Source organism: Ailuropoda melanoleuca, chromosome 17, assembly GCF_002007445.2.
Source record: "Ailuropoda melanoleuca isolate Jingjing chromosome 17, ASM200744v2, whole genome shotgun sequence".
In the NCBI taxonomy this organism is placed as follows: domain Eukaryota; kingdom Metazoa; phylum Chordata; class Mammalia; order Carnivora; family Ursidae; genus Ailuropoda; species Ailuropoda melanoleuca.
This window is the reverse complement of record NC_048234.1, coordinates 20960545-20987109: the sequence shown is the minus strand read 5'-3', so window position 1 is coordinate 20987109 and position 26565 is coordinate 20960545. Positions and strand designations below refer to the sequence as shown.

Sequence of the window (26565 nt, the reverse complement as noted above, 5' to 3'; positions counted from 1 at the left end):
ACGAGTGGGGCACTATATAGGGTACGAAACTGAGGAGTATCTATGCATTTCCACCTGGAGGATGATAGCAAGATAATGATAAAAACGGAGCAGCAGTACCAAGTACTCTTAAGGATATGCTGAAAAGGGCACACAAAATTCAACACCCCACCCCACCCCACCCCATCTTCTAATGTGTGGAAAGGTGAAAAACAAAGCAATCATATTGGATTCTACTGAAAGGAGATTATTTATTTGGTTTGACCCTAATAAGAATTTTCTAAATTACTCTGAATAATCAAATGTCGAAAGGGAAAATAGGAAACCCATTATCCCATATTCCGAAATAGAATGACAATAGACTTTCTGCTCAAAAATTATGATTAAGATGCCTCTTCTGAAACTACTAAATACGGGACACAAATTATTGATCAGGTCTCCTAATTTTTTCCCTAATGAAATCGATCCTTTGTAATAACTGATAAGTCAGGGAAGTAACATCGTAAAGTTGGATTCATGTCCACTTTAAATAATCCCACAAACCTCAAATTAATCTCTATTATGTCCTGTATAGTGACAGATAAAGGTAACTTACAGTTTACTGACATTTATTAAGGATATATTTTTTAAAAACTTTTCTGCTAAAATTTTTCTTTACAAGGGAACATCATCAATTAAGTTCACAGAATTTAAAATGCCCTTAGCAGGTGGTCATCAGTTATTTGGATTAAGCTAACGAAGACGAGGAGCATTGTTAAGTTCCCTAGGACAGACAAACAACAGGATTCTTGTTATGCGTTCAGGGAGAACCCTGACTGGTCAGCAGAGACACCATGGATCCTTCCTCTACTGTTCCTATAGCATCTGCAGAATCATTGGTATTTCTAAGGACTTGACCGTAAATGTGCTTTACATGAATTTAACTACCTTGGAGGTGTAATAAAAACGAATCAGGGCATCTAGAGAAAGATTATCACTGCAGTCACAATATTCATGCCCACTCTATATACTGAAATGTCTCTGGTAATTAGAAAACATTATGGAGGAGGTGCTGTGGTAGGTAATAAAAAATAGGAAGCCACAGAGTCACAAACATTTATTTGTTGTTGGTACAGCTTAAGCCACACATTCATTAACATTAAATATTATTTCATGAGCTTTGCAAGAGAATAATAATCTCAAAGAAACCCCAACATATCTGAAAAGTTTCCAAAAAAATATAAAAAAAAAGTTCTTATACCTTCATTATTGTTCATGGAATACTAATAAATATAGGTAATTCAAGTTAAAATTAAACATATCACATATTTTACTAAACGGCATAATTCAAGTGAAAATGAGATATGAATTGAATAACAAAACACAATTTCTTAGAAGTCTCACAGTTCAAAAAGGTAACTGTAAACTTCAGGTGTTTTTTTTTTTTTTTCTCTTACGTCCCTGTACATTTTTAATTAAAAGCGAACATCTTTACTTGCCATTTTCAAAACATGAACACCAGTTAGTCATTACCCACCCCCCAAAAAATACACCCTAATAGTGTACATTAAACCAGCCTTTATACACAACTACAAATTCATGCTAACACAGCAGCGATATACTGATGAAACATATAAAAGAGACATATTGCATACAAATTTTCAGACAGGGGGGAAAATCACATTCCTTAAACTGTTTGAAAAAAAAGAAAGGCCAAAATATATATTATTTTGAAATTTACAACCTATAATTTTCACCAGAATTGCAGGCATTCTCCAAATTGGCTAACCTGTTTTTTTTTTGCCATGATACTTTTACCTTGAAAAGGAAAGAACACACAATATTCGTTTAAAAAGAAATGTGTAAAACACATGGAAGTAGTGTTATGTTGGAATATAAAATTTAAATCTTTGAAAAGTCAATTATTTAAAAAGCACAGTGAAACATTACCTGTGAACTAAAGGTTTTAGATTTATTGAAAAAATAACAATATTTCTTTTCAGTTGGGTGATTCAATTTTAGAATTTTCACTCACAAAATATGGGAAAGAATTTAAAAATCATAATAACTTATCTCTCAGTTTAAGAATGCACTGCCAGTTGGGAGGGAAAACTCTTAATTCTTAGTGTATTGTCACTGATACTAATTTAGCAGATATGTCTAAAACAGATATAAGTCATTGCTCTATTTACTTTTTCCCATATATTCAGAAATCATGGCAACAAAATAATTTTTAATCAGCATTTCCATCAGTTCCCCTGAATTTGAAATTTGAAAATGTTTATAGTATCACAAAACTGTCATTGCTCTTTTCCCAGACTTACCAGTGTTACTGTGATGGCTGCATCTGATAACAGTTAAAAGCATCAAGAAATAGTAACAATGATCCTGTTTAACCTCAATTGTTAGCAATTTATGGCTTATCAAGAGTCTCACTTCTCTTGGCCCAGTTTCATTTTTCTGTAAGTCTCAAGACCTGAGCTCATGTAGGTCGCTGTTTCCTGCCCACCTCATATAGTCTTACTGGTAAATAAATCATTTTCAGACAGTTTACCATTGGATTTGGTATTAACCATCCCAACTTAAAGAAAATACTACTGGTCGTACAAGTAGAGACGACGGTCTCCCTGCTTCGGACACAGAGATGCGGATCACAAGCATTTGCTTCAGAGTCAATTAATATCAAACCAGAAAGCTTTAAATGTTGAAAATCCCCATTAATTAACTTTCACAAGTAAATGGCAGCTCGGTATTAACTTGGAAATGTTACATCTGTACCAAAACAGCACAAAAACCTAGTAAAGCAGTATACTGGGGGCTCCATTTTTTTTTTTTTTTATAGATATTCCACTGTACAAAACAGCCATTAAGGGATACAGAGATCATAGGGGGCTGAGGAAAGAAGGTTAAGAAGCAAAATAAATAAGTAAATAAATAAAACAAGCATTTAGAAGCAAGCAACACATGCAGAACAAGCAAGAGATTAGTTTACATGAAGAAGAGGCAACTTACATGGCTGTTGAGGAGAGAGCTTCTGTGAGTGGACAGACCGTCAGACTTTTGCAGCGTCTCAATCGCCATTTCAATCTGATAATAGATGTCATTAAAAAAAGGGCTCAAGACAAGATAGTAATAAAAGGCTCACTAGAGAATTTTTGATAGATTCTCTAAAGCTCAGTTTCTTCTTCAATGGTGGCTAATGAACAGCTCTCAACTCAATGTGTATTTCCCCCATCTTCCCGCCCCACCCCCAGAGAATAAAATAAAAATAGGCACGCTAATGATAAGCCCGATCGCAAAAAGTACACCTCTTTTTTGGACAGTCTGTGATGACGACCAGAATGGAGGCCTGAGGAGCAGGAACCCCGGTGGATTCTTTCTAGTCATGAGAAAATGGTCTTGACTTTCAGAGTTCAAGGCGTGGGATAGTAACCACTCTCTTTCCAAATAGTCTCCCACCTAAAGAGTATTTAATATCTGCTCTATTTTTGTCATGAAAGAAAAATTACCCTGCAGATTTTGTGTTTAACATGCATTAGTATTTTAATGCAAATGTACAAGGACTCCTTCATTAATGTTCAAAAGCTACTAACTCTATCCATTCCTCTCTCAACCCTGTATTAAAATTTGGAAGTGGAGGGTCATTAGTATGAACAAACACTACGATGTAATCATGGCCCCTGAGTTATATTTTAGGAAGTGGTGGTGAGGCAGCGCTATTAGAAATGACAGCAGAAATGAAACATAAAAGAGAAAATAATTCAGAGTCAACAAAGAAAAGGACAACCACAGAAAAGTTTTATACCATGTAATCTCCACATACCATGAGAAATCACAGCGCCCTAATTAAGTAGCAGGTGCCAATAATAAACAGGGTGCGCTCTTGATAACCTCATATCAAAAGGTGTCTCTCCCTCGGCTCCTATTGCTAAGGCGTGTACTGTAAAAAAAGGTTCTGAATGCACTCTATTTGGTTACTGGGTTACATTAACAATATTAACTAAAGTTAAATTTAAAAATCACATTATGTAAGAGAGAAAATTGATTTCATTACTTTTATTTCTACCATGTGATCAAATCAACATATCAGTGGAAGCAGCGATAAAGAATACTTCGTGTTTTCAAATATAGTTAACTTACTTCTCGTTTACAGTGGCTATGGAAACTAATGATGCATTGAAATGCTCACATACCGTGTCCCCCCACCAACATAAAAACCATGGATGGCAATGTCCAAAGCAAAGTTTTTTTCCCCCCACCAACTTCCCAATTGCTTTCTGGTGGAACGTTATCCACGGAATGTTCAGTCTCAATTATATCAGCATTAAATCCAATTTTCTTCCAAGCAACTTGGGAACTTAATAGCTTTAATTCTATTTTATGTTATTTCCACAAGTTACCGGTTCTTCCTCCCTAGAGTTAACAAGATATAATACTGACAAAAATGTTAGGCTAGGAATTATAGAAAAAAAATATTCTTAAAATAGAGATTGTAATAATTCATAAGAAGATGTAATACAATTTGTTTCACTGTTAATTTCTTTTAGATCACAAAATTAAGTAACCTGGCTTCTAAACACTCTTCCTCCCGGGTGGAATGGTCACGTAGCTTACCATCCTACTTGAAAATCAACTGAAAAGAAGGTGATACCGTACTAGTGAAAAAAGACACATTATAGAAAGAGCAATGTAAGCATAATGAGTACGCAAGCTTTTTACTAAAATGTTAAACTTCAAAACCATAAAGGACCTCGGTAGTGCGTCTTTTAAAAGGGCATCTGTAAGTGTTCTTGTTTTCAAAGAGAACACATCTATCAAAAGAAAAAGAAAAGCTGCAAAGCCTCACCCTCACGTGACTTCAGATCACTTCTGTAAAGAATTTGCTCAAAAGTCTGATTTGCTACGATGCCTACATTTTCTTCCAAGTTTGAGTGTGGAGAATTCGAGGTTCGATTTCAGTCTACTAAATAAAAATAAAATGACCTGCACCGCGTGATTTTCCACATCGAGATGAAAGGTGAAAATGACCAGCGGTGTCACTGCAGTAGTGAGGGCGAAACCCAGGTCTGTGTGTGGTTATTAATCAGCAATTTTAATGTCTTTATGACTAAAAGGATTCGTGGCTGCTGTTCTTTATCATTAAAAAGTGGGCATGGGAGACAAACATTTTCCATTTCTTCCTTAAACCAGTGAAGCTTTAGATGATGATTATACAGGAGGTGATTTTTTTTTTTGAGAAGTCAATGCTCTGCACTAAGGTTCAGTGCCCGGCTGTACCTCTTACTGAATGATCACCCTGGAGTGTCTACATCGTCTCTGCGATTATCTCCTGCTAGGATACGTGGTGCTTGGGAGTTTAGGCTGGTTCAGGTGACCCCGGACTGTTGCCCCACAATCAGAAAAGAAGCTATGGCAACTCTTCTGAGACCAAATGGTGGGATGCTGCACCTGACATGAGACGTCTGGCCTGGAGAGAGAGGCTCTCAGAGCATTAAGTGGGATTACTGGGGTGAGGGACTCCAACGAACTCCCCGTGTGAAAGACCAGGTAAGAAATGGCTGTCCATTCCAGACAATCTGGCCACATGACTTCCTAGAAAAAATCACTTTTTTCTGGAAGATAAAAAAAAGATCCTCATCACTGTACTAGGGATGATTTTAAAACCCTCCAGATTCACCAGCTTAACGCAGGGCTCCCGTGAGAATGGGAATCGACTCTGGGGGTGGTTCTCTGCCGAAGTTAGGAAACTGCTTCCATCCTACCGCAGACGTATTTTCAGCAATGCGAGGAGAGGATTTTGCACTGTGTTTAGACAGGCTGCTGCAGTCTCAAGGAGTGGCAGGCCTCGGGGGCAGAAGAGCAAGAGAGGTAAATGAGACGTTCTCCAGCCCTGGGAATCACGTGTGGCCTCCGAGGCTCAGAGGCAGCCCGGACTGATGCCTGACCGAGTCCGAAGCGTCAACGCGCAGGTAATGAGAACTTCCTACAGTCGCATGCCACACTTCCTTCTGACCACACGGTAGCAGGAAGATGCAAAGACCTCTTTGCCGTGTGTCGTACGACAACGTACTACGGAGCATCACGTGAAAAATGGCGACTGCACGGAGTACCTCGCTGAGAGTCACTGACCATGAAGATGATTCAGAGAAATGAGACTTCACCAGAGAGAAGGGACCCCTGGGAGTTTGGCTGTCAGTGAAGCTTAATTTGGGTGAAGAAAGAGGAAAAGGACACTGGCTGCTATATTAAAAAAAATGTTTGGGATTTTGTCACCAGTTAGTCACTGGAGAATTAAAATGAATACAGGTGTAGCCCCGAGCTTCCCCACACAAACGCTGAGTTCTCAAAAGACCGAAAGCCAGGGAATGGTGTAAGTGGGTTTCCTTCACTTGGGCAAAAGACTCCCCATACTAAGTCTGGAGTGCTAGTTCGAGACTATACCAACTACTTCTCTTCTGGTACAGAAAGTAACATGATGACAACTGTGATAAAAATACAACCACATGGCAACAAGCAAACCACAGTTCTTGTGTGGCAGACTGTGTGTGTGTGTGTGTGTGTGTGTGTGGTGGATTTAAGAGAAAAAAAAGAAAATGTGGTCTCTGTAAGGCAGAAGAAACCTCTATTATTTTTAAGAATATACCAAGTATATACATCTCTGGCAGACTGAACCAGTGAAGGAAGTCTTTCCTGATTTCTAAGGAATTAGGATCAGAAATTCAGAAGAGGCCAGGGAAGTGCTGTATTTCATATCCAGGAGAAAAAAATAAATAAATCTCAGTGGAGCTCCTACAAAAAGAGAACAAACCCACTAAGAAGACCTTGAAGGGGCCAGGGTACCTATGATCTGATGGGGGATGGATACACAGTATGATAAACACGTGGCCTCAAACCCAGGCTGCAAACTCTTTTCCAGTTACTCTGACGCTAATGCTGCCTCGTGGGAACCAAGGACAATTGGAGAGTCTCCAACCAGCCACGGTTACCCTGAGGCTTGTACAATATCCAACCCAGAATCAGTATCCCAAAAAGGACTTCAGAGCAAAGTCCTGCCCAAGCTCTTAGGAAAAGAGGATGGGAAGAGGAGAAGACGGGTGAGCGGTGTCTGAATGTGCAGCAAGTATCTGTTTGTATCCTCTTCTCCCAAGCTCAAAGAAGGGATCGATACCGTACTTCTAAGGCAGCAAATACTTTTAAAGACAAAAATCTAATAAGAAAAACCCATTTTCCCCATTATTTATAATTTTCCCATTATTATTTACAATTGGTATTTATAGTTCCCCTAACATTATATTCCCCTCTTATTATTATAAGTTGACCCCTCATTTTGCAGAGTTGCTCTCAGGCTTAGGTGCCCTGCTGGGGGGTTGGGAGGTTTACAGGAGGTGGGGATCTGGGAAGATGGAGGTCAGCATTCACCTCACCTGCGCAAACAACGGGCAGACTGGGGAGAACAGGGAAGTACAAAGAAGCTTTGAGTGACTGTGTTCTGGAGAGGGTGATGCTAAAGCCTCAGCTTTTTTCCCCTACAAAATCACCAGTAAAATCTCTACCACTCCCAGGTACTGCAGTACAAGTAATCAAGGCTGGCTGGAGCACAGGGTTCATTTAGGAGCAGTGGATAATGTCAAAAAGGTAAACTGCAGTTTGAAATGCAGGGAAATGTGAAGAGGTACAGAGTCTTCTGCATGAGTTACACGGGGTAAAAGAGAGGTCCCCTTGGACATGTGATTTCTATATCCATTTATGTATGCCTATACAATGACTCAAATAGAGTATCACATTGTGGACAATTAGGGCTCTCTCTTAATGTACGTATCAACCAGTCATTCCATTACATGCTAATAAGACAGAAGGAAAAAGAATAATTATATCACCTTATTCATTGTCTTTATAGGTCAAGGCATATTCTCTTGACTCTGAAATGGCTTTTTAATCTATTTTAAAGACCAAAGGTCAAGATTGATATATTCAACTATCACTATAATTAAAATTGGTCTCTTGGTAGAAACTATTTCCTTCCGTTCCAACTGTTAAAGAATGTGATTTAAAAATAGAAGTAATATTATAATGCTTTATGGTTTATAAAGCCTTTTTTATATTAGTTCTCTTGTGATCTTCATAGCAACTTTGTGAAGTCGGAAAGGCAAGCAATATTATCTCCTTTTCACAGATTAGAAAACTGAGGCTCTCTGGGATTGAGGAAGATTTTCTTCAGATTACACAGGTATTAGATATGAGACTGGAATACAAGATTTATCCCTTGAAGTTCAATATCATTTTCATTTTATGCAAATGCAATATAAATATAAATCATGGAATATTTCAAATCAAAATATCAAATACATCAAATGAAACTCTCTTCTAGGGACCAGCCTGCAAAATTAAGATTTGCTAAATGGTTTACTGTCAATAAACTAGAAAATCACTTTCTAATAGGAAATGGTCTAAATATGATTGATAAGTATTACTTGAAAATGATTTCAAAGTGATCAAGTTAAAGGCAACATAATGTTTTAAATGGATAGTCACATTTTAATCATCATAAAATAGTTATCTTTAATGTATAATAATTATATTTTCTTTTTTTCTTAAAGATTTTATTTATTTATTCGACAGAGATAGAGACAGCCAGCGAGAGAGGGAACACAAGCAGGGGGAGTGGGAGAGGAAGAAGCAGGCCCATAGCGGAAGAGCCTGATGTGGGGCTCGATCCCAGGACTCCGGGATCATGTCCTGAGCCGAAGGCAGACGCCCAACCGCTGTGCCACCCAGGTGCCCCTTATATTTTCTTGTTCATACAGGTTACTGTATTAATCTCACCAATTAACACAGCATTTTTTTTCTTTGTGAAAGAATAGTAAATTCTTTAGAGAAATCCAATCAAAAGAATACACTTAAGACTGGAAATTTCCTTTGGGGTAATTGCTCCCGTGAACTCTTAAGACTTCACATTTTGTTTGCATTTGAGATCAAGTAAGGCAGAAATGTTTCTACGTGGTGGCTTTTGTTCAGAAAAGGTATCTGTGATGACCAACATCAACACATGGCCACCACACTTACCCTGCTAGAAACGACAGCCTCCTGGTGTATAAATGACAGCACGGGCGGGGTGGGTGGGCGGGATTTCCTACAGGAAGCCCTCCAACCAGGAACATCAGAGGGAAGAACACCTGCACTTTGTATAGAGACTTGCAGTCTCTATAACTGCTCCAACACAGGGTTTTTCAACGTGTGGCTCTAGACACTTGTTAGAGATGCACAACAACAATGAACAAGAACACAAAACAAAGCTAAGGCTCCGCTCTCCTCTTCAATTTGCCCAAAGCTGTGCTTTTCAGAATGGACGGTGCAACCCAGTAGTGGGTTATGACATCATCCATTATGTGGGTCCTGATCGGCAGTTTTAGAAAATCAGCGAAATCAACTAGAGTAGAAAATAATCAGATGTCCCTGTACAGCGTATGCGTAAATACCATCCTGCGGAACTCCGGTTTCAGACACCTGTATATGAATGACACACTTATATACATAATCCTCCATCTGTGTATATCTAGATGTGTACGTGTGTGTGTGTGTGCGCGCGCGCACAGGGCCACAATGTAAAGGTATTTCTTACTGTGGGCTGTGACCCTACAACTTTGAATACTCTGCACTCAGAAGTTAAGTCCGTTCCCTGCAGATCCCTGGATCCCTTCTTCTAAGGCTCTACCGAGAGATGTCTCTTGGGCCCAGGAGGTCTGACAGTGCAGATGGCAACACTCCCGCCAAAGCTCAGACTCGGAATATGATAGTGTTCTTTCTGTACGTTCAGATGATACAGAAATCAACACGTAAATACATTACACACAGCGATGTTGAAAAGAAGCTTAACACTGACAGAGTCAGGACATGTTGTTCCTTCAATTCTTTAAAAAAAAAAAATTAAAAATGTCCAGATGACACTCCTAGACAGCTTTGGTTTCTGTCTCCTCTTGAACCAGAAAGTAGCTAACGATGAAATCTTAATCTTACATGCCTAAGCATTCAGAGCAAAGAAGTTTTAGGTCTTGCAAATGTCTAACTATATAAAATCTTCTCCATTCACATAATTTTATGACATCTAGAGAAAAAATTTAAATTGTTATGCTTTCAACATGAAGTTTTGGCAGTTTTGTACCACCTGAAGCTATTCTGAAATATTTATGAGGAAAAAAAAAACACATTTGGATAAAAAAACTTGCATAAATTGAATGTGTTCTGAGAACATTTGACTTAAGTTGGTGGATTGAAACCAAGACTGCTGGTTTGGTTTCTCTGATCACTCTGTGCAGCCCACATCCCTCTGCCCTCACCAGGACCCAAAAGACTGGCATTATCAGTGCGTGACAATGAAACTATTTTCTGACACATCTATTCCATAAGCACTCAGGGCTAGAATTACCCTTCGGGAACCTGCTGGGTTAGAATTAAGTGATAGGATTTAAGGCCAAGTTTACATTTTCAAATGTATAAGATTTCAAATCTGCCTTTCACAGATTATTCTGAGTACGAAGCACATGTTCACTTTGTATTTAGTCTGCATAATCACTAAAACAGGATTTCTCCAAGTGTGGTCGTGATCAGCATTACGGGAGTCACCTGGGCACGTGTAAGGAATGCAAATCTTGGACCCTTCCCCACACTGAATCAAAAGCTCCGGGGGGAGGGCTTCAGTGATGTATTTAATCAATGCCCCAGAGAAGGCACATTCAAGTTGGAGGAACACTGCAGTAAAATAGTCTCAAAAATTTTCTTCTTTGTCAGGGTCAGACTGCAATTACTCCTTCAGTGGGCATTCGTTCCTACAATGGTGTGAGGTAACTCTTCTTAGAGAACAATTTTGAAGTCTAAGTATTATTTAGATTTTTGCTTCTCTTTCGCTCTCCTCCTACCAGTCTGACCCTACCTTTAAGCAATTTTGCAATTTATCTTAGCAACATAACCAGAAGATAAACAAAATTTTGGTGAATCTAAAATTAATCAATGTATAACACATTAACATTTGTGATTTAAAAAATAATGTGGTAAGAGAGAAAAGTGAAAGTAACCACTTTAAAGAAATCTGGAGGCTATTTGTGGATTTCCTTTTTTGCCTTCGAGGATCAGGCAGCTTTCTGGTAGGCCAGAACTGGCTCCGGTACCCACATTGTAAACCCTTATACTCCTAAAAGCACGTGCCTGGTCCACACTGATGGCTCAATATGTGCCTGAGTGAGTGAGCGATTAAATAGTCCAGACTCCAAGTACACGAATACAAACAGCAAACATTCACTTTCGCTCCAAAATGCTGAATAAGAGTAGATCCAAAGATCTTTACTAAATTTAATGCCAGTTTCTGTTCTCTGAACAGAATAAAGGAGGATTTCTTCCAGGTACAAGATTTCATTCGAATTGTGACACCTCATTGACAGTCTTTATACTGGGCTCGTAAAGAAAGGGGTGTATCGGCTGCATGCATTCAGGGAACATGACCAGGTAGATACACTTTATAATCATCAAGGGCTTGCTTGAGATTTCTGGAAATAATAAATCCCTTTTTTTCAGATAAATAATGTATTCACATGTCTCCACATTTTTTTCTTCAAGCATTCTTCTAGAGATCTTTGTGCTTATATAAGCATATGCAAATGCATGTTTCTATTTAAGCACACACACACTACCTCTCGCTTTTTCACTTAACAATATGGAGATCTTTCCACCTCTCTCGATCTCTATGTATGTATTCTCCTCTATGTATACATGTGTACATACACACGCTGCCTCATTCTTGACTGGCTGTCTAGAATTCCACTGAATGAACAAATGCACCAAAATTTATTTAACTATTTCCCTGTTGATGGACAGTTAGCCTTTCCCCAGTTTTCCTGTTATTTAACTCTACAGTGAATATGGCTGTTCACGCAGCATCTCACGTATGTAAGCGTATCATCAGGATAAATTACTAGAAGTACACTCCCAGGGTCAAAGGATATGTGTATTTTCAGTTTTTATAAAAATTCCCATAGCGCTCTCCAATCCTGTCTGTGCCAATTTAGATTCCTCTTAACAGTGAGCCAGAGGGCTGGTTTCTTTGCACCCTTGGCAAGGCTGACTGAATTCTCCAGCCTCACCTGTATGACAGTCTCTCTTTGTGGTTTATTTTTCATTTCCTTTTCAGGGGGCTGCTCACTCACATACTTTCGTCGTTTTTTGGTCTTTTTCTGTTTTTCTCATGGATTTATAAGAGTGGTCTATTCATTAAACAAATTAGTTCTTCAGATACAATGTCTCAAACTTTATGCCAGGTTGTTTCACTGTTGCCTTTATTTACTGTGGCTTTTGTCAGAGGGAATGCTTCCCCTGTATGTAGCTGGTTTTTGAGATATTCTTGGTAGCTTCTGGATTTTACATCATGTTTCATCACTATGAAAGATAATGATAAAATGCATTTTTCCATCCAAGTGCAATGAATCTTTGTATCAGGAGTTAATGGATGGAACCAATCTACTTTTCTTTTCTAAATAGTTATCCAGTTGTTCCAATCATTTATTAATAATCAACCATTTCTCCACTGACAGACAATGCTACCTTTACCATACACTATACTCCTACACTCATTAGGCCTGCTTATGGTCTTTAGTCCACCACTGGTCCATACGGATCCATTCATGTGCCAGCAATTCTGTTTGAATTATTGTAACTTTATAATATGTTTGAAATCAAATTGTAGGGCTGTTAACATCCCACTCCACTCTCCATTTTTTCTCTTTTTACAAAATTTCCTTCACTATTCTTGCATGTTTATTTATATAAACAGGCTTTCTTATAAAAAGAACAAAATCTATTGGTATTTTGATTGGGTTCATATTGAAATATTAAAGTTAATTTAAGAAGATTCAAAACGTTTGATACTGAAACTTGTTTTTTCAATTATGCAAACTTCTTTTTGTGTCCCTTAGGAACTTTAAAGTTTTATTTAGCAGCTGGATCTTGCACATAATATTGTTACTTTACTACATGGTATATTTTAAATTTATAATAGATGAGATCTTTGCTTCCATAATATTTTCTTACTATTGTTTATATCTAGAAAAGCTACTGATTTAATTGAATATTAATTTTACTAAATTCTCTTATTATTTGTTATAGCTTTTCATTTGATGCTCATGGACTTTATCAGGTATACAATTATATCGTCTGCAATGCTGACCTCTTTATCTCCTTTCTATTTTCATATTTTTCTTTCTTATCTAACTACACCTTTCTTGTAATTTTCAAAGCATGATTAAAAACCTCACATCTTCCTTTCCTACAAGGTCGATGGAAAAGGTACTAAAACTTATAAGTAATAAACTTAAAATAAATGTGCAAAATTACTTCTAACATTCCACAGTTAGATTACCAAAGTCTTAGCCAGTGAAATTTATGGGTACCAATAGTTATAATCAAACACAATAGCTAGGTTTTAAAAGAAATCAGATAATTCTGCGGCTAATAAACACAACTGTAGTTATGCATGCTGAGGAGGTGGTAATCAAACCACATGCTTTTGGAGGATGAACTGATAAACATGGGAACACGGAGAAATTTTCTCTCATTTGAAAACTGGTAATTGGTCATAGGCATTGTGTTGTGTTTTCCCTCATTAAATGAGAAGGCATGGGCCAGTGGAACAGTCAGTATTAAAATGTTACGGGCCTAACTACCCTATGATGCAGTAGTCACAATACTGCGTATTTATCCCAAATACACACACACACACACACACACACAAACTCCAAAAAAACCCTAAACTAAACTAATTCAAAGGGATACATGCATGTCTGTTTATTGCAGCATTATTTACAGTAGCCAAGATAATGAACGCAGCCCAAGTGTCCTTTGATGGATGAATGGATTAGAAAGATGTGGTATATATACAGCATGGAATATTACTCAGCGACAAAAAGGAATGAAATCTTGCCATTTGCAACCACACAGACAGAGTGACAGAGCACAATACTAAGCGAAGTAAGTCAGACAGAAAGACACATACCACATGATTCCACTCATATATGGAATTTAAGAAACTAAACAAATGAGCAAAGAGGAAAAAGAGAGAAACAAACCAAGAAACAGACTCATAACTATAGAGAACAAGCTGACGATGGTTAACGGAGGGGAGGTGGGGGGGAGGGATGGGGGAAACCGGTGATGGGGATGCAGGAGGGCACTGCCTGTGATGTATGGGCTTGGCAAATCACAGCATTGCACACCTGAAACTAATACAGCCCTGTAGCTTAACTATACTGGAATTAAAATAAAAGCATAATAAAAAATCGTATGGGTCTAATAATGACTCGTATGTAACACACAGACTATGGTGTATTTTAATTTGTCACCAATCCATTGCATCTTTTATCTGGATCACCTGGTCTCCAGGAGTGAAACACAAGTGATTTTTTTCTCCTTCAAAATCTAGAGTAGCTCCAAACTAGTAAATTAATTGGAAATTGACTTATAAATACAAGGATAAAGCAAGAGTTGTACAAGAGGTCACCTGGAACGTAGCTTATTTCCATATTCATTGAGTACAATTTACAAACATCATGAAACTTCCCTAATCTAGATTTCACGGGAAATAGAATCGAGCCCTTTTCGGCATGTTTACAACACCCCTGTGTTCTGAAATCCTGTTTCACGAGGAAATGGCTAAAAATTAAAATAACTCATTATACTTGGCTTTAGAAATTCAGGGGAACCCATCGGCTATGCTCAGGAGAGGCTGAAGGCCCCTGTCATTCTGTTTGTCTTAACCTTCTAGTTTATCAAGATTTCTAGGAGTGGAATGTCTTACAGCCTTAACCGTAAAATTACTGCCTCTAGATCTTATCGGCTTCAAGCCTGGAGCAGAGTGGAACTGACTGACGGCTGAATGGAATACAGATGAAGCGATGGAGACCACCAGTCACTCAAAGTCCCATTTTATTAAGTGCTTGGAGAATGAGGTCCCAGAACCTTCAGTCAATTTAGGATTTAGTACAGGAAGCAGAGGATTCATGGTACTCTCTCGGAGGAGATTCATGTGAGGGCTCAAGTTGGCGTAGAGAAAACGGGGCACAGGAAAACAGAAAATGCTAAGATCATAACGGACATACACGCTTCTGCCAAAATCAGTGGAGAAGTGCTTTGTTTTCTGTTTTTATTTTTATCACCGAGACTAATTGGAGACTAAGAAAATTATTTAAAATAGAAATAATTATTTCTGTAATATATGAAATATAATATACAAAATAATTGATTTATGCACAATTTATGCACACCTTTAAAAGATTTTCTTCCAGGCATATCTTTCTATATGATAATGAAACAGAAATTTTCATCTCACGTGACTATTTTGCTTTTCCACCTCTAGATAGTCATAACCCGTAATTCAACATTATTTCAACTGTTTCTTTTTCTTCCTTTGGTAAGAGAGACCCTACGGTAGTTCGCCACTTTCTATAACAGTCATTTCCTATAAATATGAGGAAGCCCTTCCAGGACTGACGTGAAAAAGAATCTCTGAGGTACAGTGTTAGGTGAGAAAAAAAAAAAACACAAAAAACAAAACAAAACAAAACGAGATGCAATATTGTTTAGTTACTATTTGTATTTTTTTAAATGTAACGAGCAGTAGAGAGAGAGAGACATTCCGCTAGTATATTCACGGAGCATCTCTAGCTCGATACTCGGAGAACCTGACACATATGGTTGCCTCTAAGGAAAAGCCTGAGGAACAGGGTCAGAGGACACTGCATCATGCACTCTCCTAGATCTTTTCACTTGTGCTACTTAAGAATGTGTGACTAATGCATATACACAAATTAATAAAAACAGAATAAAGGGCCACTGGTTACCACTCCAGCAAAGGAATAAGATGGGCAAAAGCATTTTCTGGAGGCGCTAAACACATTCATTCATCTATATTTTTTTTTCTCAAGCAATCTCTACACCCAACGTGGGGCTCGAAGTTATAACCCCAGCATCAAGAGTGTACGTTCTACCGACTGAGGCAGCCAGACTCCCCATCCGTTCATCTTTCCAGAAAAAAGAAATTCCCTTACACTGAATCCATAAACACGTAAACCCAAGAATAAAGAAATAAAAGCACCTCTAACTCTTAAACAAATCTTAACCTTCTAAATTACATCAGCTAGGCTTCTAAAGCAGCAGAAGGACATTCGAATTTTCTTCCAGGTAACTGAAAGAAATTACGGTATTTTACGTTAATCAAAAGAGGGAGAGATATGAACAATATTAGTTTCAACACATTTTCCTTGTGCCTCTTGGTGGGATCTACTTTTAGCAAGGGCCGTTTAACATATATAGTTACTAAATGTATATGTAGAAAGGTATAAAAATTAGCTTTCCTATCACAGTCTAAAAATGATTAATGTAATCTTATTTAGTTAACAAGAAGAAAAAAAATTCCATAAATAACCATCTAATTATAAGAACACAAATGTTATTTTATGGAGAAGTGAGTAAATAAAGCTTCTTAAATTGCTAATTATTATAAAGTCTGGTATAAAGTAAACTATGTTGTGACGAGCACAAAAATATCACTAACGACAATCACAAGGTTTTGACCCTCAAATGCAAATTGGGTTCAGGTTCCAAAATTCTAAAATTCTACAAATGATGTGGTTCTACAGAACAATAATGAAGAAAAATAAGAGGTTTTTTTTTTTTTTTAAGATTTTTTATTTATTTATTTGAGGTGGGGGCAGAGGGAGAAGCAGCCTCTCCACTGAGCAGGGAGCCCAACACGGGGCTCCAGCCCAGGACCCTAAGAGCATGACCTGAGCTGAAGGCAGACGTTTAACCGACTGAGCCAGCCAGGTGCTCCAGGAGAGTAAGAGTTTTAAATGAATAAAGACACACAAGGAAACATCATGGTGATGCAGTTAGGAGAAAGATCAAAGTATGATGGTTCAGAGTTGTGTCTGGGGCTAACTCCTTCACATCAATATCCATGTGCCACTGAAATACTAACAATAAATAGATCCCTAGCATTATTAATTCAATAAAACATAAAACATTTATTCAAGTAGTAACTTAGCTGAACCACGTCCAATGATGTTCCATTAAAAATATTAATCTTTTTGAAACTTATTTAATACTATCAGCAGGAAATGCCTATTAATATGTGTGTATATTTATATAAGTAAAAACATATATATAGATACATATATGTGTGCGTATATATACACATAACTTATACATATGGACTCCACTGACCAAGTAAAAAAATACAGTAAGTAAAAGGAGAAAGAGTATTTTGACCATATCTGAGTATCAGTAGTTTATACCACAATATATATTCATAAAATAAAACTGTATATGGTACCACCATAATCTTTCGGAAAATTCTGATACTTCTATGTAACTTGAAATCTGAAAACTTTTACAATGCAAAGATCAAACACTAAAACACGTTATGTAAAATGCTTTGTCATTTAAACTTATAAAGCTAAAGGAAATCATATGCTCAAATGCAAATTCCACATTAATTACTCAGAGATCCTCCTAGTATAAGAAAGATGGTTGTACACTGAATATTAGACTAGGTAAGAAAATATTTCAAGTGCTATTTATTTTTCTTAGTAATGGCTTCAATTTGAAATTATCTTTTTGTTTCTATTGGCATATGAGAACTGGGTTTGAACATTGGAATACACTTTTCTTTGAGCCAGAAGTTAGTCCTACTAAATTTAGATAGAAGTATTTCTGTATAGACTGAGGTCAAATGTAAGAGAGAGTCAAGGCAATTATACTGAGAACCAGAGCAGGAAACCTGGCTGCCCATGAACTGAGTAAAGTTCTGTGTTGTTCCCAAGAGCTCAAAACTTAACTAGTTTTCAGTTTCACATCAACTGAGTTAATTGACTATACATTCTGTTTATTATAGCCTCTTAAGCAATAGCCCAACTGACTATTTCCCAGGTAGGAATTCCGGCCACAGTATAGGCTTCGCTACCCGGTCTGTCGCGTTAAGCATGCTATAGGTGATCGGTTGAACACTAGAGAACAGCCAGAGAAATGAACTTCAATGGCACAGCCTGGCTCAATGTTTGAAAGGAGCGCCTTGAGTCTTGACCAACAAGTTGCTCAAGATGGTGCTCATACGGTTCCACAGAGAATGAAAACGACACATGAAAATAAGCAAATTCCCTTTAATGACATGGTACCTACCAAAAAAATCTTGAGCTCTAGGAGTCTAAACAACCAGAAGCTACAAATTTTCTAACATTTGGCAAAAGGAGAATGGTAGAAAATCATAAATAGGTTGCACGGCACTTAAACTTTGTTGACTTTACTAGATTAACAGATGTGAAATTGTACACAGAATCACCACTTCATTGTGAATGAGGGAGATGAAGATCTTTTGCACTATCGAGAGGGGAGGTCTAAATCTAATATAAATTTTGGTAACAATGCAAGATAATGCAATAAACACTAGCAGATATATAGATTATATACGTCATAGGACACTATCATTTGTGCTTTGACCTTATGATTTTTTCATGCAAAGTTATCTTTTTATTTAACTTTTTTATTCCTTTTGCTAACAAGGAAACTTTCTTGTAAAAAAAGAAAACAAGCTACCAAAAAAAACCAATCTCAACAAGAGAACCTTAAGTATTAATGTTTTTTAAAAAGTGTCAATTAATATATACAGTTGATACTATGAATCGATGGTTTTTTAATAGGTTTCCACTATGCCCAGTTACTATAATTCAGTTAAGTGTCAATTTAATTTACCAATTAACATAATAAAAATTACACATCAAGTTTGTGTGATGGATAACTTAAAAAGTAATGTCACTTTTCATACTCTACTTAGAAAACAAAACAAAACAAACAAAAAACAAACTATAAAACTTACTCTGTTATATTTGTACCTGTATTGCCATGACCCAAAATAATCAATTTTATTAACTCAGGGATAACACCAGTAAGTTTAGTAAACCCACATCCAGTGAATGACAATATTTAGCAGAGAGCCTGCAGTCAGTGTGAAGACAAACAGCGATGCCTGGAGAAAGGTAAGGAGAAGGATTGGGGATGGGCAGATGGTATGCCGGCATGGCAGAGAGTGGGTGAAAGGACAGTGGAAAATAACTCTTTCTCTCCATTTTTCAGTTTTCCTAATGCCCTGGTAAGTGGCAAGTGTTCCCCTTTTCACTGAAAATGACTTTCTGGGTGGCCTTTATCAGGAATGCTATAACATACCCACACCTGATCTACCTCCTTTCCTTTTACAGTAAAGATATAGTTATTTTTACACCTAGAACATTTTATAGTTCCTTTGTAAATATTATGATTTTAAAGCTGGAAGGAAAGTAGGATATCATTTAGTTTAACTAAGCCCTTATTTTACTGCTAGGGGAATTGAGGTCCAGAGAAGCTATAATTTAGTTTCTAATCTACACAAATATACCGGCGTGACTAAAAAGTTTAGAAATGTCATATTTAGTGTTATCCAAAGCAAGAGACAAACACACATAAGAAATGCTTCAAAAACACAAAGAAAAAAGTACAAAAAAGAGCTCTTCCTCAGAATGGCTAGGCATCTGTTCTGATGTTAGCAGGAAACAGTAAATTAAATATAATGAGCTTTCAGAAATGGATTAGGGAAAAGGTACTAAGTGATGAAAGTCTGAACACATGTAATGATTACAAACATAAAAAATATACACAAAATACTTACCAAGTACATATTATATCTTCAGGAAAATCCATAAAATGAGAAATGTAAAGCCTCTCATAATTATTTCCTACCCAAGTTGTTTCTACCTCTATTTCATTATAAGAACAAAATACACAGCAAGATTATGAAATGCACTTAATTCAAATCCCCAGCCCCCTTTTACATGAAGCACTTACATAATCAATTCCATTGCTACTTTAGCTGGGGCGGGGGTTCTCAGTGATTATCCTCCTTATACTTAGCTGAGGTGAGACTTGAAAGCTCAGGACACGGAGTTTGATGATATCAAATTCTACACAGCTTGTTATTACTATTTCTAGGAAAGCAATCTAATACATTAAAATCTGTGTCAAAGTAAATATTTGTATTAAATTTTAGAAACCTGACATAGATGTTCTTTCATTGGAATCACCTAGATCAGTCCTTCCCAAAGTGTCTCTGTGGTTGAACAGAGGGACTTTATCATATGGCACATGGGTAAACACTTCCAACTTTACTATTTAAGTTTGGGTTTTTATACACTTCAGAAAAAAATTACACATGGTTTTCTATTTTAGATGTGAATCGATTTAAAAAAATACATTAAGTAAATAATCACACAGGTGACATAGGTGAATATGTCCAAACTAAATGTCTAAGGTTTGAGAAATGCTGCGCATGTGGTAACTTCTCTGGTGATGAGTTAACGTAAAGACTACTGTTGAAAGATGTGAAAATTCAAACTCAGTTGTATTTTACTCTTCATAAGTCAGTGTAAATCAGCCTAAGATAAAAGTAAGTTCTTTCAGTAGAAATCTACAGTATTTTACTGAATATCACTGAAGGAAGCCTATGAAAATCAGCATTCGTGAGTAAGACTCACCTCTCTTCCCATTATTCATAAAAACTTTCCAACTCACGTAATTGTGGGGGACATAGCGGTATCATTCTGCATAGTACCACATGGACCATATTCTGGATTATACCACAGTACTAAAACTGCTCAATGCATTTGTGCCCAGTCTGTGTTGTTTTCTTCCCTCTAGAGAGGAAAATGTACCACAGAGGCTACAAAGAAGCTAACTTAAACAAATAAAAACTCAAATACTTACTGTCGCTGGGGAGGCCCGAGTGGTATGTGTCACGGAGTGACCGGAGTTCTCCATTGAATTGCCGATGAGATAGGTCCCTCCAGAGCTACTGATGAGTTGTCCTCCCGTGACGCCCATCTGAATCCCACCAGTGCCCACCATGCTGTGGGACGACACCACCGTAGTCACCTGTGCAGAACTCCCTTGAGTATCAAAGTAATTCCCTCCAGTGTTTTGGCTGTACATCTGCGTTTCTGTGTAAGGATAAGTTGTTGTTCGGCTTTAGAAGAAGAAGGAAAAAGGAAGCAATTTAGTAGCTTATTTATATCATCTTAATGAATTTTTTTCCCAGCGTGAATATATGCTTAAAATGTATCAGTTAGCCTAGTCTTTGGGACAAGGAGAGTTTTGCACTTTCATATGAAATTTCATTCCAGAAACGAAGGGTACGTTCCCTTAGTAAGTACCTCAACATTCCTCTGTACTTGGGAGCTTTTGCCCTCGACTGGTGCCTGCTTCCCGCACATACATAAACTCAGGTCTCATCCCGCCAAGAAATCTTGCTGAGCGACTTCTCCGATTCCGTATAACACTTCCTGCAGATCCCAGTTTGAGAAAAAGGGGCTCGCAAGTCGACTCCCCGGGCTACTTCCCATGCCTAGATGACTTGCAATAAACCTCCATGCATGACCTAGGGAGTCTGCATGGATCTCTTTCTTGCCACCGTAAGGACCCTGAGCAAACCGTTCACTCTCATTGGCCCCTCAATCCCTATCTCTACCTCTTTCTCTTCCTCCACACTCAGGTTCCTCCCTGAGGAGATGACTACGCCACTTCTTCACATCCTTACTTTCTACGTGGCAACAAACGCAGTGAAGTTTCTGCCCTTAGCTTTTTACTGCAGTTGCTTTTAATAAGGTCGCTTGTGACCAAATCTAAATACCAAGCTAAAAGGCTGCTGTCAGTCCTTATCTTTTCTGACCTATCTGCAGCACGACATTGTTGACCACTCCATGTTGCCCTTTCCTTCCTTCTCCTGTTCTGATTAAGCAGCTTATTTGCTTGATTTATTTTTCATTTCCAATGGACTATCACTTACATTTTAACCTGACTTTGGTTTTCACTTCTCATTCTGAAATAATTATAAGCTCACAACAAGTTGCAAAAATAGTACAGAGAGGTAGAAAATACTTTCATTTTAAAAAAAAATTCAAATATCCAATGAAAATTCCCAGTTCTGTCATCATTCTCTTCAACCCCACACCCCACAGCCAGCCACTACTGACAATTTGGTGTGTATGTTCTCAGACATTTTCTATGTATATAGAGAGTCTTTCGGTCCTAACCTCTCTTGCTCCTTGGTTTCTATGGCATTTCTTGTCCACTTTTTGCTTTTTTTCACCACTACTTTTAAAGGACCTTTTGGAGGCTCTAGTTTTCTGGCATTTTAAATACTAGTATTTTCTGAGGTCTCCATTTTTGGCTCTTATTTTTTCTCATTATTATTCAGACCACCTATTTTTACCATATACACAGTCATAGTAAATGACCTTACATGGGTTAGTATCTCTACTTTGTGGTTATACTTGAAGAAATAAAATCTGGATTTCTAACGGCCACCTGGTTATCTCCACTAGGAAACCCCATGATAAATGACTAGTGCCCATATATAAAATTTAACTTATGGCTAAAAAGAAATTCCCTTTCTCTCTTGCTCCTTTTCCTATATCCCCCCCCCACCCCAGCAGAGGGCAGCCCCTCCATCCCCAGCTTTGGAAATTATTACTGACACTGTCCTCATCCAGACTCAGTCACTAAGTCTTACCAGTTTTACCTTCTAAATAATTCTCCAATCCTCCTTTGCATTCTCATATTCACTGCCTTCACTCACAAGATTCTCCACTATCTGGTTTTCCTTCCTCTAATTTGGTTCTCCTCCAATCTATCTTCAACTTTGCCACCAGGGGAACTTGCCCAAAATTGAAATATGAAACTCAAACTTTTCTTAAAAACCTCTCCATGATTCTCCCTGACCTTCAGAAGAAATTCAAAACCTTTGACCTGCCTTAAAAGAAGCAGTAGGGCTGGTGGTGCCTACGTGATCTCCGGACATGTGACTAGCCATGTCCTCAAACGCTTTCCTCACTCACACCACACTGACCTTTTCACTGCTTCCTCCCAGAACTATTTTTCTGCACCTTGCCCTCTGTGGCCAGTCCTCGTAGGGCTGTTATGTTTTGTTCTCAGTACTTTCCCAACACCTTGTGCATCTTTGAAACAGCTCTCAATACGCTTATTGTTAATTTCCTCCTGTCTTCATACTCCTGTGAAATTATGTTTTATTCCCATCTGTGCCCTCAACATTTAACACTGTTGCTGGTAGGTAGCAGGGACACTAGTCAACGAATAGAAATATGATTCTATTTAAAAGTATATTTGACATAATAGCCACTTTCATAAATTTCTAAAACGTAAGTCCCTTTTTGTTTTGTTAATACGTGAGAATTTACATAAACTATTCCAAGATGTTTTGGTATCACTTAAAGCATGTCATTCAAACCCATTATAAATTATATTTTTAATATCATCTACACTGTAAATTTTAGTAAAATAATAAAGATGCTACAAAAGTATTCTCCACTGGGTAAAGTTACCGTTTTCCAGAAAGAGTTACCACAGATCCCGGTATAAATTTTAGTTTGGGGTGATGAATGAAATAACTCTGTAGAGAACATTTTTTTTTTTTTTTTACAGATAGAAAAATGCCATTTAAAATGCACACACATCATCATTGCTCTATTTCCCAACTGGAAATCCATTTATATATTTCTTTCATTACACATTTATATAATAAAAACCAGCCATGTTTCTTCCAAATTTAGGTAAAAAGAGAAATGTGCTCATTTTAACTTATGCCCACTAAATATGATAGTGACCCTATTTCACCGTGCTTAAAATAACACATTCTGATGATGATATTTAAGTAAAGCCAAGTGTAGAAATACATATATGACAATAAATACTTCCACAAAGTTGGGCATGGTGCTGGCTTTCCTTTTCACAGTCTGAACGAAATGATTAAGCATGCTCCCAACATGAAGCTGATTTCACAGGCGAAATATATCATAGCTACAGATCGCTAATATTTACTGACCCTTTCCTATGCAACGAGCACTATTTAATGTGCTTTTCAGGTATTGACTCATTTAATCTTCATTACAACTCTATGAGATAAGTACTATTATAATTTCTATTTCACAGACAAGGTAATTGTTTTAAAAAGGTTAGAGAGAGTACATAGCTTTGTCTGAAGCAAACAGCTAGTAAAAAAAAAAAAAAAGATCTGGGGGGCACCTGGGTGGCTCAGTCTGTTAAGCATCTTCCTTTGGCTCAGGTCTAGCTCCCTGCTCAGCAGGGAATCTGCTTCTCCCTCTCCCTCTGCCCTTCCCCTGATCGTGCTTTCTCCTTTCCTCTCTCTAAAATAAATAAATAAAATCTTTAAAAAAATAGATTTGGGAGTCTGCACTTAGCCCACGTTCTCAACCATTTCATTACGTAAAAAGAACTTTCTGTGTATGTCCTTATTTGCGAACGACTGAGGGAAGCAGCCTCTACAGGGGTTACAGGGAAAGCATGAGCTTCCTGTTGCTATCTGGGATTTGCTTACACCTGCGCGCACTGTTTACTAGCACCACACTCCCCTCTTGCTCAGAATGGAAACTGTGGGAGACGTCCTCACAATGATACAAGGAGAGATGGAGAAGGTGGGATTATTTCAGAGGATACTTACCATCACACACTTAGATTCCAGAGGTTCTATGATCATGGAAGTCACTACTCTACCTTAAGAGAAACAGTCCAAGGCATTTAAATCCCTCCATCTGTTGGGCATGCCTCTAAAGTTCTCAGTGAACAACAGTAATACAAACCAATGCATCAAAGATACCTAAAACCTCTATAGCCCTTAAGTCAGTACGAAAACATGGCAGCCCACTTTTATTTTCATACCTCCTTCTAGTAGTGAGAGATCATTTGTGAGCTAGAAAGTGAGAAAGGAACGGGAGAAGGGGAAAGTCACTGAAGAGTGTGCCTGACTCATAAACTATCCTCTTCACTTAATCATGACCCATGGGACAGGGGAGAAGAAGACTGGGCTACTGCACAGACACATACTGGGGTAAAAACTGACAATTTTGGGGGGAGGACAAAATTTATTAGGAAATGAAGTGTCGTGAAGGCTTCTGAACTTGTCTTCTGACAAACGTACCCTTGCAGTGGGAATGGAGGAGACTTTTAAACTGGGTAATAGAGGCAGACCACAAGATCCTTAGCCCCTGTCCTTTAAAGGTTAAGGTGGTAAGCATTAACCCATTGTTGAAGTCTTGTCTCCAGAGCCAGAGCCAAAGTCATGCAGAGATAACTCCGAAAGGTCTCTGCCATGTCTAAATGCTTGAAGCTCCTGGATAAACACTGAAAATTTTATGTAAAAAAAAAGAAAAGAAAAAAGAAAAAAATAAAAAAAGAAGAAGCACCAACAGCACAGAGTTCTTTCTTAGGCCTGGAAGTAATGACTCTTTAATTCTGATACCTGAGATCAGTCTTTCTCATTGTATAATGAATACATATGAGTTATTGCTTGAACACTATTTTCCCCCCAAATTTCCAAAACATAGGTTCCAGAAAATTACTCAATATTTTGCTTATCAGACTGCAAGCAGCTTACTATTTCTGGACTGTACACTCCTGAGACAGCTAAATTCCCAAGCAGTTCTGTGCACATTTGAAAAGTGCTACTGTGTTCCTTTCGCTTGTTCTTTATTGATTGCCATAGACTATTATGAAAATACTGTGTCATATTATTTCTATAGCAGAAGACTTTCCATTGTTCCGCATATGTATCCAGTAATGAATGTAAACACATAGATATGTGCATATTGCTGACAGAAGCTTCTTCGCAGCTGACTCTTTTATAAGTTTCTATGTAAACGTCAGGACTGATCCATTGAATTCAGTAAATTAGTGCTGTTTGCATCCCATCATGCCTCAGCACATACCCTGGCTAAGCATGACCCTGAATATTCCCTGCTTGCTTATTCACGAGGATGATTATGTCAATTTACCTTAGCTATAACCAATTTTCTGTTTTCTTTAGCTTCGAGTGTCTTATCCACAACTCCAGATACATAATATCTCCAAACTATGTGCTTTGTATTTTACCCAGGTGTTGAATATCCTCCCACCAATAAGCTAGTCGACTAGAAGATTAAGCAATGGCATGAAAATGGTAAATTAAGGAAACAGAGCATCTTGCAAGTTTTACACCATAAAATGTATTATGAAGATAGAATATAATGATGCGGATCATTATAATACCTTACATTGGCAGAATGTTTTATTCTTTGCAGGCTATTCTGTATACATTCTTTTGACAAATATTTACCGAGCATCTATTCTAGCACCTAGAATAAAAGTAACAAAAGAGACATGATATCTACGGTCATAAAGGCTAGATGAGTAGGTGATCAAAAATAAGTGCAATACAATAATCAGAAATTTTCTTAAGTCTATGGAAGAAAAATCGAATATGAAAGCATAATAAGTGGAAGGGGGCCTATTAGAGTAGTCAAGTAACATTACCCCAAAGGGGAGATATTTAGCTTAAAACTGAAAAATGAAAAGGAGTCAGCCCTGTGGAAAACAGAGAGAAAAACCTATTAGGAAGAGAGCACCACGTGTGTAAAGTTACAACAGAAGAAAGATCCTGATATTTAGGAAGAAATCACAAGTCTGGAATGGCGGGAT

The 26565-nt window shown here is 37.6% G+C and overlaps 1 protein-coding gene across 7 annotated transcripts in view; it reads right to left on the bottom strand.

Moving 5' to 3' along the window:
* The window catches only part of RFX3 (regulatory factor X3), a 275646-nt gene that overhangs the window by 76056 nt on the left and 173025 nt on the right, over window positions 1–26565 (bottom strand). For 6 of the 7 annotated variants that reach the window (XM_034647224.1, XM_002919098.4, XM_034647226.1 and 3 more), the window contains 2 exons: window positions 20785–21043; window positions 2971–3045 (listed from right to left, as the gene is read on the bottom strand). In XM_034647224.1, the coding sequence (XP_034503115.1) occupies window positions 2971–3045; window positions 20785–21043 (334 nt within the window). The remainder of the gene's footprint in view (window positions 1–2970; window positions 3046–20784; window positions 21044–26565) is intronic. The other variant, XM_034647228.1, reaches the window with a different exon arrangement.